General features: G+C 31.5%; 1 protein-coding gene across 2 annotated transcripts in view; it reads left to right on the forward strand.

The window, feature by feature from the left end:
* The window catches only part of mIF2 (mitochondrial translation initiation factor 2), a 124,775-nt gene that overhangs the window by 11,712 nt on the left and 93,914 nt on the right, over window positions 1-19,149 (forward strand). For both annotated transcript variants that reach the window (XM_085814007.1, XM_085814008.1), the window contains 4 exons: window positions 430-492; window positions 1,821-1,944; window positions 2,250-2,410; window positions 13,477-13,650. In XM_085814007.1, coding sequence (XP_085670133.1) covers window positions 430-492; window positions 1,821-1,944; window positions 2,250-2,410; window positions 13,477-13,650 — 522 coding nt within the window. The remainder of the gene's footprint in view (window positions 1-429; window positions 493-1,820; window positions 1,945-2,249; window positions 2,411-13,476; window positions 13,651-19,149) is intronic.

Consider the following 19,149-nt stretch of genomic DNA (forward strand, 5'->3'; position numbering starts at 1 on the left):
TTCTGAACTTCTTACTAGTACTTATAATACTGCCCTGAAACTACATTTCGTTTTGCATAGTATTTCTCATATATTTAGAATTCGTTGAGAAAATAATTATCTAGACATAAAACTGGAGGATGAAGAGGTTACATGCAAAGTACAGAAATAATTTTATGTAAACCTTTTCAGTCATTTAGTTTTTGAGTAACATAGGGGTTTGAAGAACATTGTTAAGTTAAAAGCAAACATAGTTGAGAATGTAAAATGCAAGAATGCTATATAATATTAGCATATGCAACATTTACCGTGTTTTGCAATACTTTCATCCTTGCTTTTTAAGTTATATAAATGTAACCTTTTTGCTAGAAATAATTCTAAGCTCTGTGTATTGCTACAAAAATATAGAACAAAAAGTATTCATTTTCTCAAATTTTTGTCACATTTCAGATCATGTTTTTGAAGCTTTATCATATCTTGAAGGTTATGAATTTTATCAAGATCCTAACTTGGGTAAAAATTTAATTTTTTTATAAAAGTGTATACAGTAAGAAATTTAATTATAATTTAACTTTTTTGATTGCCTTTTACTTCTTATGATGTGATCAAATTCCTTTGCTGTATGTTTTAAGAAATGTTATATTCTAATTAATTATGTAGTTGCATATCATATCTTGCCATACGATCCCAAAAGAAATAAATTTTTGGTTAGAGTTCACTTTAGGGTACCCCTTGTATTATCGTGAAATTGTTGTTTCATTTATCGCCAAGTTTGTTGTCTCATTTATGACAACTTGAGTAGTTGAAGCCTATGGAAACCCTATTACGATGTAATTGGATGCGGCGAATTTGAATCGTGGGAAAAAATTTGAAAAATGTGTGTCAGATTTGGGGTAAGGGCTTGTGTGTTATGGATTAGTATGTTGTTATTTTTTGATTTACACAGTAAATTGGCTGAATGTGGTAAGATAAATTTGAAATTTCTGTAGGATTTGGAAGGAAAGGGAAAAAAGCATTAATTGACTGGTGTGTAAATCAATGTTATTTTGTAAATTTATGTGGCAACACCAGTATACAGATTCTAGTTCAGATAGTTTGGATGCTGTTAAGGAATTTTGTTTGACTGAAGATGCGTAAATTCATAAATAAGGTAAGTGGATATTTCCTTCATGTAGTGCTAAGATGAATTTCCCTTTTTATGTCATTTTATTGTTTGATTTAAAATGTAGTTTATTCAGATTATATATTTTTTGTTGGCTGCTCCTTTGACTTTTTAAGTGAATATAGTTTCATATGTACATGGACAAAGTCAAGGGAGTGCGCAAAGCCTAGTTTATGCAATTCTCTGATGTTTTTTTAAGTGAAAATAGGCCGATGTGTACATGTATACCGAGTTTATGCAATTCTTTGTCTTGTTATTTTAGCTTTGTGTAGCGGCGAATTTTTGCCCAAAAATCGCCGCTATGCAAGCCAAAATAGCAAGTCAAAGAATTGTAAGAATTGCACAAACTCGGTATCCATTTACCGCCAAAAATAGCCAAGGGGTACCCTAAAATATACTTTTACCAAATTTTCTACTATGGCAGCAAATGTGTTAATAAACAACGATCATGTGAATTATTTATACAGCTACCTTTGAACCATGAATATATTATCTACAATCAAAACATGTTTTAAAAGACTTGTAATTTTTCTGTGTGCATAAATTCACTTTTAATATTTTTTTCATGTCAATGCTTTCTATATTTTCTAGCTTGTTAATAGTCATTTGAAAATTACGCACAGTAGATCTCTTTTCTATTAATTTATTAACTCATGAATTATTTCATCTTATTTTGCAGAAATTTATGATTCTACAGCAATTTTAGGTATAGCAAAGAGATTAGGATATCGTGTGCAAATCATCAAGAATCCTAAAGAGCTAGAAAGTCAAGCAACAAAATCTTTTAAAGATCTTGTAAAACAGTAAGTTTTGACAATATAAAGTTATTTTTCATTAATAATAGATATTTTAATGAAATTTATGTGAAATGTGTATTACTACAAAAATATAGATAATAACTAATAATATAGATAATAAGTAATAGTGTAGTGATATAAGTTAGTATATAGCTTTAAAAATATGACAGCTTTGTTGACAGAAGCTCTTTTCTTACTCTCAAATTATCAGATTATTTTTATAAGTTTTAGACAACTTTTAAATACAAAACACTGTTTGAAAATGAAATTTTTAATTAACATTTTATATAGAAATATTTTACTCTTTGTAGGCCTCCACCCAATCCTAAAGATTTAGTTTCACGGCCACCTGTAGTCGCAATTATGGGTCATGTAGATCATGGCAAAACTACTTTATTAGATGCTTTACGTCATTCTTCTATAGTGTCCCAAGAACATGGTGGAATCACGCAGCACATTGGTGCTTTTACTGGTTAGTTGCATTTACTTTTCATAATTTTCTCAGAAATTCTGAAAAACAATTTCATTGAAAAGGGTTTTATATACTTTTAAAGGTTGTTTATGTAATTTGAAGTTTCAAGAATGCCAATAAATCAAGACTTAGAAATGTAATTAGATATTTATCAAGTATCTATCAAAAATCTGTGTTCTTGATTAACAATATCTATCAAGAATATGTACTGTAGATATTTAATTGTTTTTCAGTTCTCTGTTATGTGTGTAATCTTGTATATTATAAAACATTTGTGATGATTTATTCTGTGTGTAGGATGATTCGCTGCCAGAACAAACTTACAGGAGATGTAGGGGACACGAAGTTGATTTGAATTCATATCAAAATGAAGCATTAACAGAAAAATGGCTTTGTGCTGCATATGTTCATGCACCAAGGGGGTCATCTAAAGCCCACAAATAGGCATTATGTTGATTGAAGGCTCTTTCTCTTGCGAAAAATGCCTCATCCATAAAGAATATGGAAGCAACAAATGCGTTATCTGCCACACACACACACACACACACACACACTGTTGAAGATACCTAGTAGCAAATTTCCTCCGGAATGGATCATCCTCAGCTTCCAGTGCTTGAAAGCATTGCAGATGGTACAAATGCATTTGGTTTTCTGAAAGTATTGTCCATACAATGGATTGAGACAAACCCAATTGGTGGGTTATCATTTGAGTACTCGGACTCAGATTGCCTTCTGCTAGATGTAGGGCATACTTCTCATTGTCTGGCATCCTCATCGTTCACTCTTAATTCATGGACACATGGTTCATGGTAGGTCTGACATAACCTTCTGTGCAGACATGGGAAGATTGTATGATGAGCCTGTGTGGGAAATGTTCCTGGTGCAAGTGTAAATCAATGCGCCCATTACTATCCGTAGCTTTATATGCAAGGTGCACATCAGCTATTTCAATGTTTGAATACTCATCCATCCTAGTGCCTTGTGAGCCAGCTTGCAAATGCTAATTCCAACACAACTTCTGTTCATGTGGCCTCCTGTTCAACACCATTTACTGCATGATGAAGGCATTTCCAACACTGCAATGTCATGCAATTCTGAATCGTCTTTAAACCTCCTACATCTCTTATAAGCTTGCACCACTAGTGAATCACCTTGTATATCTAGATTACCACAAATTGTATTGATTGCATTTATGTTGTTGTTACAAAATACTAATTTCACCCCTCCTTTGTTATTAATGTATGAATCTGTTTCCATTTGAGGTAAATGCAGTTATTAGAAAAATACATATAGTCAGTTCTATTGATAAAATTTATCGTGCTATAATAAAGCAGTCATTTTACTGTTGTTTTGTTATCAGTGCACGAACCTTTTTACATGAAAAAATATCACACTATCTTTTTAATTTTGATTTCTATATTTTATATCCTATAATACAATATTGTTGTACTCAATAACAGACTATTGATTAATTTTGCACAAGCAAATTAATCATATGAATTAATAAAATATACTAAACTCAGTGGTGCAGCAGTCCTAGTGGGCCAAGGCTAGCAGTGCCCTGAAATCTGCTTTCTTCACCATAGGTTCAGGGCAGCTTAAGGATATGCCCTGAATAAGTGGTCAGCTTGTCGCTGAACCCCCAGTATTTAGTCTGTAAATGAACTTGGTACTCATTTTATCAACCTAAGGGATGAAAGGCTGAGTCGACCTTGCCCAGCCGTGACCTTCGAGAGGGAGAAGGCCATGACACTCGTTGAACAAGTCAGAGATGAGTCATGCTTTCCATCCATCGTTTTTCCACCATTAGTTTTGTAACTACCACGAGGCGTGAGTACGTTCTTGTAAAGCTCTATATTTGTCAATATAGTTTTTTGTTTAGTGCTGACTTTGTTAATATTGTAGCAATGCCTGATCATCGTTGTGTACCTAAGTGCAATTCTAATTATGCTGGAACTGAAAATTACGTGAGTGTGTACAAATTTCCAATGAATGAAGCAAAAAAGCAGCTTTGGTGCCGTCAGATTGCTCGTGCGAATTTCATACCATCTAAGCAAAGTGTTGTTTGTGAAAAGCATTTTTGCGAAGATATGATTGTGCGTGAAGATGTATTCACGGATAAAAATAGGGCAATTTTAAGAATTCCAAGAAACGTCCAATGTTAAAAGACGATGCATATCCATGTATATTTAACGGCTGTGATGTGGAGTTAAATGTATCAATGAATGAACAGCAAGCTTTAATATATATATATATAGCTTGTTATTGTGTACATTCTTTTAAACTGCAGTGTGTAATCTGCAAAGAAAAGATATTAAGTTTGGATAATTTATTGATTGAAAGGGGAGATTATAATAATCTTCCATTATCTCAAACAACAGAAACCAAAGATAAGTGCACATATATGGTAAGTAGAGGTGGCCTTAATAAACCACCCATATTAGTTTTTAATAGTATAATCCATAGTTGTTGCATATTTAGAAAACATATATAAAAAAAAATTATGAAACACATTTTCAAAAATGCCAAAATCAGCATTCAGTCATTATTTCACTTTTTAAAATACTTATTAGTGGGCTACTTGGTAATGAAATATGTCAGTCTTGCAACTGTGATTTCTTTAATATTGTCATCAAAATGCTAAATACATTGGCAAACATTTGTTTAAACAATTATACAAAAGTATTAGAAGGTAGTAAGTTTTCTTCTTCAAATGAACGAAAACTAAAGAAATTTAAAAAGAATTAAGTATTTTTATTTTCTTAATTATAAAATGCAGTTTTATTAATTTTCTTATAGTATTTGTAACTCCAAGTACTGCAGAGTTTATGCCATTTAAAAGATAATTTATATGTATTTGCTAAGATATGACCATAGTATAAATATGTATATTTGAATTTAGAGTTTTTACTATTAAAGTATATGGTTTCCATTGCTTAATTTGTGTATGTATTTGTGATAGCAGGAAAATTCATGATAAATGGGATGAAAAAAAATGTTTCACTGTACGCTATTTCGTGAAGAGAGTCTTTAATGTACGTGGTATGCTACTGTGTATATTTAAAGATTTTCTGTGCAGTTTATGAGGCAAAGTTTACTGATTTTAGAAAATGTATTTTTTGAATGAAATTATCATGACAAAGAATAGAATACGTTAAGGTATGATAGAAAGAGCAGAGAGAAACCACTATAAATAACAATAAATATGAATGTTTGATTATATGATTTTTGTTATTTAAGTATAACTTTAGCTTTGTTGCTTAATTTGATATATGTGTTAATAAGGAAGCAATAAATTTAAAAAAAAAATTGACATGCTGTTTAATGAAGAGCAGATTTTAATGCCCGTAGTAAGTTATTGTGTATTATTGAAATCCCTACTTAGTAATATGCAAAGAAAGGTTAATAATTTTAAAAAGCATATAAATGATAATCATAATTCCTATTATCCTAAAATTTAGAAGCTAAAATACAGTCAAAAGTCTTTAATCTGGACTTGCCGGGACTTCGGCGATTCCGGATTATTGATTTTTCCGGATTATAGATTATCAGTTTAAATCTCATAACATGGCATGCAGAAATTATAAAATTAAAAATATGAAACCATAATTTATGAAATAAAGAGCAATTGTGATCTAAAGAGTATCAAAATTTACAAAAAAAAAAAAAAAAAAAAAAAAAAAAAGCTTAATATTTATTTGTTTACTTTTAATGCGCGCATGCGAAACCCAAGATAGCATCAGCTGGAGGCCGAGTCTAAACAAGAATAATTAAACACACACACATATTATTACAATAGTACCAATAAAATGCATGGCAGGCGCATAATGCTAAAGTACCTAAAGATTTAATAGTAGAAGAATTGGAGGCTTGGGTGTGCAGTGACTAGCGCATCACACAGCAGCACCACAGGTCCAAAGTTTAATCCCCGGACTGGGCCCTGACCTTCAAGAGGGAGAAGGCCATGACACCCGAACTATAAAGGTGGTAAAAGATAATTCATCACCACCAAAATTTGGCAGTTGGGTCACCTCATCCCTAATCACCCTTTAAAAGGGGAAGTATATAAAGTAATTTCTCTCTCATTTCCACATGCCTTTGTGGTGTAATTGAAAGCATATTTGAGAGGTCCAGGGCTCGAGTCATTTCACATTTTTCATGTCTCCTGCTTCAAAAAAACCTAATGACTCCACACCTTACAAAACAAACTAGCACACCCAGAAAGAAGGAGATGTTCTAAGAAAGAATCTAAAAATTACCGTCTTTTTGATCCAGACACTAAATCCATTAAAATATCAGGAAATGGTATTTTAATGAGAAAAATATTAAATATCTCAATAACATCAACATCCTTATTCTGAGTCAATGAAAATAATGTGAATTACAAGGATTCTACAAATGAAGTAGAAGATAATTTGCTTAATAATTCTTCCAACTCAGTTAAGGAAGATAACCTCAGTTCTACCTCATACAGTAACCTCATTTATAAACTCTGTAACACTTGAAATATATGAAAAGGCAATGAACTTCCCTCAAACAGACAGTTAGAAAGAATCCATAAAAATCCATAAATGGAAAGTTAAATTCTTTCAATAAAAATAAGACAACGGGATCTTTTACCTCCACTAGGGGCAGGTAATATAATTGGATGTAAGAGGTTGTTCAAAGAAAAATTGACATGTACAAAGCAAAATTTTAGATGAGGGGTTCTCTCAGATTGGGGGTGTGGACTTCAGTGAAACCTTTTCACCAGCTTCAAGATAAGATTTATTAGATCACTGTAAGAATCTTATTAGCTATAATATATTCACTGTAAGAATCGCATATATCACTATAATGTTCACTATAAGAATCTTATTAGCTATAATATATTCACTGTAAGAATAATATATATCACTATAATATTTAGGTACTATTCCATTTTGAGGACCTTAAAAAAATTGCATGCACAAAAGCGGCAAATCTATCAAAAACACCCATTTAACAGCGTGCCAAATCTAGCGTATGCGCTGATTTCAAATTGCATAAGTTTAGATAGTTTATATTTCTTAAGATGCCATTGAAATACAAGTTTAATTTTTAAATCATTTTTTGATATCCTATGGTTTTAACAATTTGGGAATTGCCCATGACGAAAAGTCTGCAATAGAATTTTTTCAAAGAAAAGGCATCATTCATTATAGAAAATTGTTTGAACAACCAACGAGATGAAATTATGCTTTAGCAATAACTCAGTAGAAAATAGCGATGCAAGAATCCATTCAGTTATATATTCACTACAAGCTTTTTTTTATATAAATTATAATAATTATCTCAAATAGTTATTTACTCTTATGCTTCCATTCAGTTATGTTTAGCCTTTTTTATATAAATTATAATAATAAGAAAGTATTATATGAAATTAACCTTTCATCTAAATTAAAACAATAAAATCTTAGATAGTTATTTACAATACTTCCTTTCTTGCGTTAGGGTTGCCACAATTATATTGGCCATCACTGGCATCAACAATAGTTTGGCGATTTTTACGGTCCTCAATGAAAATTGAAAGCTATACATATCAACCTAAAATCTGAATTTCTGTATGGTGAAACTGAAGAGACAATCATCATGGAATCATCATACAGGCTTAAACTATGCAAAAAATTTAGTGCATCAGTTCAAGAATTCCCTATCCCCAAAAAACTATCTAGAAGACATTAATTAAACTGTAGATGGCCTGAAAAAAGAAGTTTGGAGCAACAGTTTGTGAAACAGGATGTTTCATTAGAATGCAAAATGATCGACTCAATTTTTATACATTGAGAAAGCTATATAAAGAGTATTCTGAAATGATTTCACTTAGATGCTTCAAGTCCTAACACTATATGCAAATACTAGTAGAATCCTGTCATTTGTCATTATAATCCAATCCTTTACTAGAAAAATATTGTTCCTTGCAGAGAAGCTATTGGATTCCTAATGTTCCTTGCTATCACTACACCTCGAGATATATTGTTTTTGCTGTAAATGTGATTAGTAGATTTCAAGTCAATCCTGACCAAGTGCAGTGAAATGTCATAAAAATCCATTTTCAAATACCTGAAATGTACTGCAAACTATGGCATAGATAATTCTCCAGTAGCTAATAATACTTGTCATTTTGTTGAATACTCAGATGCTTAAAAAAAAAAAAAAAAAAAAAAAAAAAAAAAAAAAAAAAAATTCTGATTGTGTGTTTAAATTTAGAAATGGTTCAATAACTTAATGTAGTCAGAAGAAATCAATTGTTTCTATCTCTGAGGCTGAATATATCAGGTTTTAATGAAAGCTTCCTGCAACGACACATATATCATCTGCTTAAACAGTTCATGTTGGCATGTTTAGTCATATTTTGTCAAACGATTTTTGGCATTTGAAAGAAAAAGACTTCCTTTAAAACACTGTGTTGTGAAGTTTGTAAAATAAAATATTGTAATCGTTAAGTAAAAGGTGTTTGAAATGGAACTATTATGCTACCTAACCATATAGCCCTAACATCATTTCTTCGGACTTCTACCTTTTTTAACACAGCTACATCTCGCTGGTGCTGTCTTCCATTCTGCATAGAACATCTGAAATGAGGTTAATCTGTTTTTAGACTCACGGCCACCAAGTTTCTGGGCCAAAGGCTTTGAAAAACTACCAAAACATTGGAAGAAAATCGTAGATTTAGATGGCAATTAATCCCCATGCTAAAGGTACTGCTTTCTGGTTTTCTTTTCTAGATTCATTAAGAATGCTTTTGGCAGAAAACTTTCATTACAAGAAGATATTTGGGCTTCATCTGCAGTGAAAGAAGTATTGTGTTTGCACTGAATTCTGCAAGATGTAGGTGAAAGTGAAATGTATAAAGAGGGAATTATTATCTTAATTGATAATCAGAGTACTGTAAAGTTAATCAGAAACCTTGTGCTTCAAAAACCTACAGAGCACATTGATGTGCACTACCATTTTATTCATGAAAAATGTGAAAACAAATATATCATTATAAAGTATATGAATCTTCAGTACTGAAAAATATATTAAAATATTTGCATGAAAGATGTTCGCAAGGTAAAATTTGAAAAAATTAAGAAAACTGGTCAGCATAGACTCTCATGTGAACTTTTAACAGATTGGCATCAATTTGCACAGAAACGTGACTCATCTGAGAACATGACGTTTCGCCATTCTGTCATCCACATCGTTCCAGTCCGGCACCATTCTAAACGTGCTGTGGGGTCAATGGCAGGCTTTTTAACGGACGCCGTGAGTGCAGACCACTTTCAACCAATCGACAAGAAATGGTTCTGGTCGACACGGGAATATCCAAGGTATCTTGCACATGCTGCGGAATCGCAGTACAAGTGACTTGCAGGACCGCCATAGCTTGTCGGCGGATGCGTCGATCCACTTGTGCTGACATCACTCTGGCTGCACCCGCACCCCTCCTTCTTCTCACATTTCCTTGTTCCAGCCATGTTTGCCATAGCCGATGCACCGTACTTGCATCCATGTGGGTATCAGCTGCGTAAAGGCCAACCCGCCCTTCTCAGTCCGATCACCATACCCCTCGTAAAATCATCTATCTGCTGGAAGTGCCTTCGTTGATGGGGGCCTGGCATTCTCTCCTATTACACGTATCCTCCGGGACAAAAACCAACTTTCTTCGATAATTCATCTGGCAGAAATAACGACACAAATATTGCCCATTCTGCACGTTCCTTCCCTTATATCTCACTTCACGTTCGTCGGAGCGCTGCGCACTTCACATCATTCGCATAACTCAGTGATTGACCACTCCTTCTTGGTGTTGCATTTTCAATCTCGAGCAGTGTAATTGACGGAAGTACATATTTACGGTTGTTTCTAAAATTCTAGGATGCAGATATATGATGCAATGATCAGTTAAGTTGATCAGTTGATGTCTGTCAGTAGTTTCTGAAGATGTTCTTGAAAAAGTCGTAAAAATAACCCAAATCCAACCATTAGCAGAAATGTTCTTGGTATACAGAACAATAGTTGATAAACATTCTGGCACCTGGATTCATTGCAGTGTTATATTAATAGGTTCTTCACACCAACTTTCTGCTAAGCAACAAGAGATAACAGTATGTACCTCTACTTTGTTTTCTGGTTACAGAAATGAACCCTTTTTTTTTTTTTTTTTTTATGAATTGTAATAGATTGTAAGAGATGAGCAACAGATACTGTACCATAATGCTAAGTATGGAGGGATTGTATGCTGAGTTTGTGCCATTGACCTCAAAAGAAGCTTGTGTTCCTGAGCGATTTTGTCATGTGTGATGTGTTGTCAAATAATACTTTGTACAATACAATATAAACAATAATTGCTGACTTTTAGAATTATGCAAAAAACCAGCCTTAATTCAGGATAAAATTTCTATAAAACTCTCTTGATTTCAAAGGCAATCAGATATCTTTTCTTTAGGGGGGAGATATGTATATTTATATACAACACACATATATATAATTTGTATAAAGCTAATTTAAAGTTAATTTTTGTGTGCGTGTAAGATAAAAAATATGTAAACGAATATTAACCCCATAATTCGCCCTCTCTATCTATAAATCATAACTGCATCATTTCTACATCAATCTACCTTGCATGGCTTGCATAGTGCTGATGATATAACTAATTCAGAACCTAAACTCAAAATTTTGGAACTGAAACCTCTCTAATCTAAACCAAAACCTTCTCTTCATGAGCCTCCATATTGGATAATTGTGCACTTTTAGCTTCAGCTGTTTTGCAGTCAAGATGTTACTTCGCTCTGTTTGCTTTTTTGTGTTACTAACTATGCCATTATCTAAAATGTGATATTCTTTGTATAAAACTGGGGGGGGGGGGGTGCATATTGCACCCACGATCATGTGTGATGAAAGATATGTGTTTGATAATTAGTTCGTATTCACCAGTAAAAGTTATATTCATTTTGGCCATGTCTATCTATAAGTCTTTCCTTTGAGTGTCATCTTTCTAACTATGCAGTAAACTCTCTGCAGAATATAATGGAGAGAAACATCATCATTCTGTTGCAGCTTACCATAAGTCATCTTTTTACACACACACGCACACATACATATATATATATACTATATATGTAGTGTCGATCGCTTGGAGTTGTGATGAAAACCAGGTGCCGTGACGTCATTCTCTCTACGAGCTCCGAAGGCGCCAAGCAAAAATTAGGTGAGTTACCGTTTTGAGATGATAGACGATTGACGTAGGAGCAGAGACGCTGCTTCTGTTCAAAAAGAACTTTAATCATTACTTGTTTAATTCTCTTAAATGTTAAATTTATGTAATAATCGTTTGTGTAATTAAAATGTCTTTCGTTAATTAATTTGTTCATCGCTTAAAATCCCCACATATATATATATGAAGATGATAAAGCATGTACTGTCAATACTTGAGCAGACTAAAGAAGAAGGGAAACCTAAGTAGCTAGCACTAATCAGTTGCTAAGGTATCTTTCATCCTGAGAACTGAAAGCTTTATAACACTTGAAACACTTCACATAAATTACTGGATTTGGATTGAGAAGTGTAATCACACCCATCTTATTTCTCTAACCTTGCATTTCGATCAGCCTTTATAACACCTTTAGTCTCCAAAACTTCAGTAATGTGAAAACAGTATCATAAGTTTATTATTATTATTATTATTTATAGTTCTTGAATAAAGGAATTTCATTGGTATGATATCAGTCTGTTAGAAGACACATGACAAGAGTTTATACATGATGATGTTAAATCACAGATAATTAACTAATTAACTTTTAGTATTCTGTGTTTTCTTCAGTTAAAAACAATAGGTATAACTTTCACAAACATCCTAATAGTAAAGCTTTAAGTGAGGTGAAAATTGTATCTGGATTTGCAATTCCATGAAATATTAGTGCTCGTAACCTTCATATATTTTCAAGGATCAGCTTCATATATGTCAGCTATTAACTAAGCTGAAAACTATGACAGTTGAGAAGATATATTAAAATTTAAAGTATTATTTAAAGAACAGACCACCTGCTGGTGTGAAATTGTATCAATTTAAATCTTTCAGTACTTAGGAACATAAATTTATCAGTCTTTCTAACCAAAATTTAAGAGCCATAGATACAGATTTATGTTTCTTTGTATATATTGCTTATGGATAAAATGCATAAATATTTGTTTGTCTGTAATTATTTGTGTGGATCAGAAACAAATGTATGTTGGTTAAATATTTTATTGTTAGCTCAGACCGGAAAAATTTTGTGTATTTTTCGGAAGGTAGGGGCAGAGTTTAAAATTATATTTTCTTAGCAGTTCTTTTAATTCATGTTCTCTCCCTCTAGTGTATATAGTTAATATTTGATGAAAAGTACTTTAAATCATAAATGTTAAAAACAGCTTTCATATGATTGTTGAAAATAAAAATATGAAGAATATATATGTTTCATTTTAATATACTAAAAAATCAAAATAGCCACTAGTGTGTTGTTTCTAGGATAAAGTATAGTCTTTTAATATAAACTGTAAGAGAAGGAATAATATAGAGAATAAATTGCATTCAACCTAAAACTAAAATGTATCATTAGAGACTTATTTAAATCTTATAGAGTCTTTTTATATAAAAATGGCTGTTCTAGTAAATATCATATGCTGTTCTAGTAAATAATAATTAAGTGGGAAGGAATATGCCTTAGTCTTTGAGACATTAAAATTCTTAAATAGCATGCAAACGAAAAATATCTGATTTAAATTTCCTTTGTAGGTAATTAAGTATCTTATACTTTGATACATTTCCTTTGAGTAAATGCTTTATGAGCTTTCCTAGTGCTTCATTAAATAAATCTAAATGCACAATATGGAAATTTCATTTTATTTAAAAATAAAAAAGAGCCTATTTTTTATTATTTTATGCTTTATTTTATTAATTTGTGTTAAAAAATTAAATCCAGTTATAGTAATAAAAGAATTATCTTCTCTCATATATCTTTTTTTTTTTTTTTTTTTTTTTTTTTTTTAACATACTTATTTTACTTAGTATGGTGTCTTTACAGTTAAACTTCCAAATGGGCAAATTACATTTCTTGACACACCAGGTCATGCTGCATTTCGAACAATGAGAGCAAGAGGGGCTCGTGCTACAGATTTTGTGATACTTGTTGTTGCAGCTGATGATGGAATTATGGAACAAACTGTAGAATCTGTAAGATACGCCAAAGAAGCTGATGGTATGTTTACTTGTTATTTGTCTTTATTTCAAAATAAAATGCTGGGTTTCAGAAGCAAAATAATTACGGCACATTTCTTTCTCAATTCTAGTCATAATCTAAATTTTTGCTTACCTGCTGGAAATTTCAATTAAGATATGCTAATGATAGAGATGCTTATGCAATCATGTGTTGTCAATAAAATCTCTTCTATGAGATATGTGCAGTAATCTGTTAGCAAAGCAGTACATAATAACATAATGGAATAAAACTAAAATTGTATAATGACTTTTTTAATAAATATAAATTATATAGTGCATCTATCAGTAAGAAAGTGATTATCAACACATGAATGTATTTCCAATAAAGCTCAATTGTCTTACAGTAAGCTAAAATGATGGAATGAAATAACGTAGTAATTTCTTTTGCAAATGGTGATAAAAACTTTAGTATCGATAATTTTACGTGAGAAAACGGTGGACTATAATATAACATCTCAAAATTATGACAATGTTTTTGTGTACTTTATTTCAAGACATATTTAAAAAGAAAACAAAAAAAAAATTAGTTATTAAAGAAGTCTTTATTTATTTACTCTTATTTCACTTAATATGTGTAAAGCATAACTGTTATGTATACTATTAGTATATAATTATTATATTTAATGAAAATTCAAATAGAAGTAACTAGTAATAAGATGTGAAGTTGATAATATTTTCATAAACAAAACGTGCATTTTATAAATTTAAAAATGATACTGAAATGTAATAAAGCTGAAACTAATAATATGTAGTTCCCAAAGTATGGACCACAGTAGCCTTTGAGACAGTTTTTAGTGATTGTAAAAATTCTGATGTGTCTTCACCTGACTTTTGCAAAATTCTTGGAGTGTTACTTAATATTGTGTTACTGTGCTTTAATCATTTACATAATTTCAAAATGTTCCACTTCATGTAGCTCAAGATCTTTATCTTCCATCCACTTTCGTAAATAACCAGAAACAACTGTCATTCAACATGAGATATTTAATTCAAATACTGTATTGCTTAACAAACTGAATGATTTAAAAGCAATAAGTGCACTTCATATTTTCAGTCTTTATTTTTTTAGTAATGTAATTAATATCATTTTAATTATATTCAATTCATAATATATCCTATTAGTGATTTCTGTAAACATTTACAGTTTCATTGTAATTAGTAAAGTATATTTCTAATGGTATACAGTTATGCACTTCAGTGCTAGTATGTTCCTCATATGTACAATGGGATTAATAGCACTACTTGTTATTGCCAAAAAAAGTCCTAGAATTGAAATTTTGCATTTATTAACATTCTTTAGCCCATTTTGCTTTACCATTTTTGATGCTACAAAAATATAAAAGGTGCTATTTATAATAGTTTTCCTCTATTCAGTACTGATAACTCCAATAATAAAATAAAATTGTTTCTTCAGTCAAAAATTATGCGCTGGAAAAATATTTATATGACAACTCAAGTATGTGCATGTGCAGCACACAAATTGTTGAATCAAAAAAGCCAAAATCCAGACAAATGTGGATTTTGGTTTTTCGAATTCAACAATAATTTTTCTGGATGGTGCTTCTTCTGATTTGTGTTTGATGAGTTGATGAATTTTTTCGTTGTGAGGAATCGTAATGGGCTGATTAAAATCAAAGAATTGCATTTCTCCAGAAATATCGCATTTTGCCTAACAATAGAAGGCAAAAATTTGCTTTCCATGAAGTTGTATTTCATAAACATTAGAATTTGTGCAATTTTTTATTTATTATTATTTTAGGAAAACAAATGACTGTGTATAAGCAAAAACAACAGCATGTGCAATGTCAAATTTGTGCAATTCTCTGATAAAAGCAATCAGAGAATTACACAAATTTGACATTGAAAACAGATTGCTACATACATGGAAAGAACCAACAATGCGTGCATGCCGAGTTTCTTGTAATTCTGTGATTTTTTTAAAGCTTAAACAGATCACTGTGTACACTGTTCAAAAAAAAAATGGGACAGTGCTATATCTCCCGTTCTACTGGGGTGATTCACGAAATTCAAATTGCGTTCTTCATGCCTCGAAAGCGCGACTTAGGATATATATTAGATTTATATATAGCACTATTTTAACATAGGTATTTTGACACAAAATAAGACTTTTTCTGAAATAACATACCAATTTTTTTACATATTTCGATTCTACGACTCAAATTATGCCAGAATACCAAGTTTTGTAAAAATCGTACGAGTAGTTTTTAAAATATTAGCTCTCAAAATTTTAGCTCCTCGATGTTAATTGAATTTGGCAAATATTTATTAATATCACTGTTTTTATTAAACTTTTTTGATTTTTCCTTTCACATTTCGAAATTTAGGTTCATTCCAACTAAAATTTACCTATTATTTGTGTTCTATTTTTTAAATTTCTATTTTTAAAAAATTTTTATAAATTTTTCAAAAAAAATTTTGAATTATAACCTATAAAATTTTTACCATCATCTTAAAGTAGGTGTATTTCTAAGCATATCTGCAAAAAATTAGACTTTTTTATTCAAAATTTTCTAAGATATACACGAATTTACATATTTTTGCATTTTGAAATTTAGCATCTTTTTTTTGAGCAATAATAATGCCAAATGTGGTCTATGGATTTTTGTCACAGCGAATTGCCACAGCTATTTTTAACCTTAAATTTCAAGTAAAATTTTACGGAGAATTAATTATATAACATTTTTTCCCTCAATGATGCGTAATAAATATTTATTAATACTATATGAAAAGCTTTTTTTTTTAAATTATAGATGATATTATTCAAATTTTTAACTATTTTTTTTAATTTCTCACTATCTTTTTTTTTTTTTTTTTCTTCTTCTTTAAATAAGAGTAAATTTTTGTAAGAGTCAATTTTGACCTTCAGCGTTTTATTGTCTGCTACTTTACTTCGCCTAAATCGGTCTTAAACTGAGAATTTTCGTTTGATGTTTATTTGAATTTTATGACATTAACTGCATAATTTATTTCTAAACAAACTGTTGCTTTTGAAGTGGCTGAAAAAGCGGCTGATACCTATCATCCATATTTTTAAAGCACAGTATATTTTTATAGAAACATAAGATTTAGAATAATCATTTTTTATAAAAGTCAAATTATGATATAAACATACAACCCTCTAGAGACTGAATTAATGGAAGTTCAATGGTTATGTAGAAATGATCTGCACCTACTTAATGGCTGAATAAGTCAGCAGATTTTGTAGACAAGTGAGAATAATTATATAAACGACACCCAACATTCTGGATTCAATTAACAACGAGGATACGATGTTTATTAAAGGAATTTAAGAAGTTTTAAAACATAAAAAATCAACTCATTTTTTATCCTAAAATGTATTTTTGTGCATAGCGTATTTTCATTATGTCCTTAAAATTCTAATTTAGAATGTAATTGTCAAGAACTGAATCCTAATCATCAGTAATATAATAAGTGATTATTACGGTTATTAATAAATCCTTCTTATAAAGTAATTGCAAATATTTCAAAAAACTTTGTCTGAATGCAAATATTTTTAATTTTATATTAATCAAGATTGCACATGATATTATTTATTTGTACTTCAATTCTTACCGTCAGTTCTAGTAGAAATTGCAAATCAATTATATTTAATTAAGGATTGGATTGGATTGGATTATTTAATTATGGAAAAGTACACGAGAGTTATCTGCCTAAAGGGAAGGATTCCTTCGTGGAGGACTTTCTAAGGGAAACTGGCTCGTATGCATGTTAAAACAGGGAAAACCACGAAAATGACCATGCAGCCAGCCCGTTCGTGGGATTCGAACCTCAGACCGAACTACCAGTGTTCAGCATCTTTACCGCTCGGCCGCTGGTGGGCTATTTAATTTAGGAATGACCATTTAAGTTTACAAACAGCGTACCGTAACAGCACTTCAATTATTTGCGCCGTATTTTCATGTTAATCCCGATTGGCAACCTACATGATTTTTAATGAGTATTCGGGCTTTGCTAGTAACTTCACTTTTAAATCGCGCTTAAACTAGGTTAGTTGGTTATTTGAACATAGAAAGAACATGGGAGCTATTTGATTAAGATGCTTTCATAGAGAACCTTTGTAAAGAGAACCTAAAAAACTACGAAAACCAACCATGCAGCCTGGGTTAGACTTTTAATAAACAATTAGTATTTAGCAATCTTCAAATGCTAGGCAACTGGTGAGGCTCCAATTAAATCTCCAATTTAATATTTTATTTGTAAATATTTAAAATATTGTTGTATTCTTAGAAACAAACACAAAAAGCAAAATTTAAGTTTTGTTAACTCGTTAGTAAACTACCAAGCCGTAGTGCAAATGAATATTCAATTTCTTTTGCAATAATTGTATTCACTTAATATTCTTGGAATATGAAAGAAGGAACGTTCTCGGAAGATTAAAGAAGTGTTTAAATCCAGTGATATTAGGATTGTCTTACAAGCTCAGGATCAAAACGATTTTGCAATTGGCCGAGTAGTTGACTTGTAAATGGCTGTGAATTAAGCAGATGACTTTTAATCTTATGTTTTCAGTCAGAAAACGTATTCCAAATGTTTTGTATTGCATGACAAACCAGTCGGAGAACTACTTGTGTTCCAAAAATAAGTATGTGTACTCTCGTCCTGCATGTTCTTCGAATTTGTTTTCTTGTGATTTTTTTTCTTTCCCAAAAACTAAAGTTTCCTCTCAAAGGAAAGTTTTTTTGACATTGAAGAGACAAAAGGAGTATGACATCTACTTTTAGAGGCATGTCAAAAACAGATCTCTACAAGCCTTCTCTTCCAGTACATGTTGTGCAGTCAGACAGAAAGTTGCATTAGCGTAAATTCTATAATCTCTTTTTATTACACTCTGATTACTTTATTAACATACAGTGAATATATACTAAATCATTTACTTCAGCTTAAGTAATTCGGAATTTTTGACGGAATTGTTGTCGGAACTAGGACTTAGAAGATAAGTTAAATTAAATACGAGGGTTGGAACTTTAATAGTGGCAACTATTTATTTACAAGGAATCCAAAAGTGATTCATGTCACCATGTTTTACAGTCCTTCAATATAGTCGCCAGCATTGTGTACAACCCGTTTCCAATGATGTGGAAGTCGCAGAATACCTGTAGCAGTGCCTGTTTTGTTGATAGTTTGAATGGACCGGTCTACTGCCGCAAGAATCTCAGGAACAGTTTGGAAGTGAGTGCCACGATGTGGTTCCTTCATCTTAGGAATTAAGTAATAGTCACAAGGGCTTAGATCTGGGGAGTATGGTGGATGGTAAAGCACTTCCCAGCCCCATCACTTGAACAAATCAGTCACAGCTTGCGCTGCATGCAGCCGAGCATTGTCATGCAAAATGAGAGGAGAGCTCTGCAGAAAGTGTCGCCGTTTTTTTCTCAAAGCTGGTCGGAGATTGTGCTCCAAAAATGAGCAGTAATACTGCGCAGTGACGGTCTGCTGTGGG

This window comes from Stegodyphus dumicola, chromosome 3, assembly GCF_044657685.1.
Source record: "Stegodyphus dumicola isolate Sdum_Otavi_A_Nest chromosome 3, ASM4465768v1".
NCBI classification, from domain to species: Eukaryota; Metazoa; Arthropoda; class Arachnida; order Araneae; family Eresidae; genus Stegodyphus; species Stegodyphus dumicola.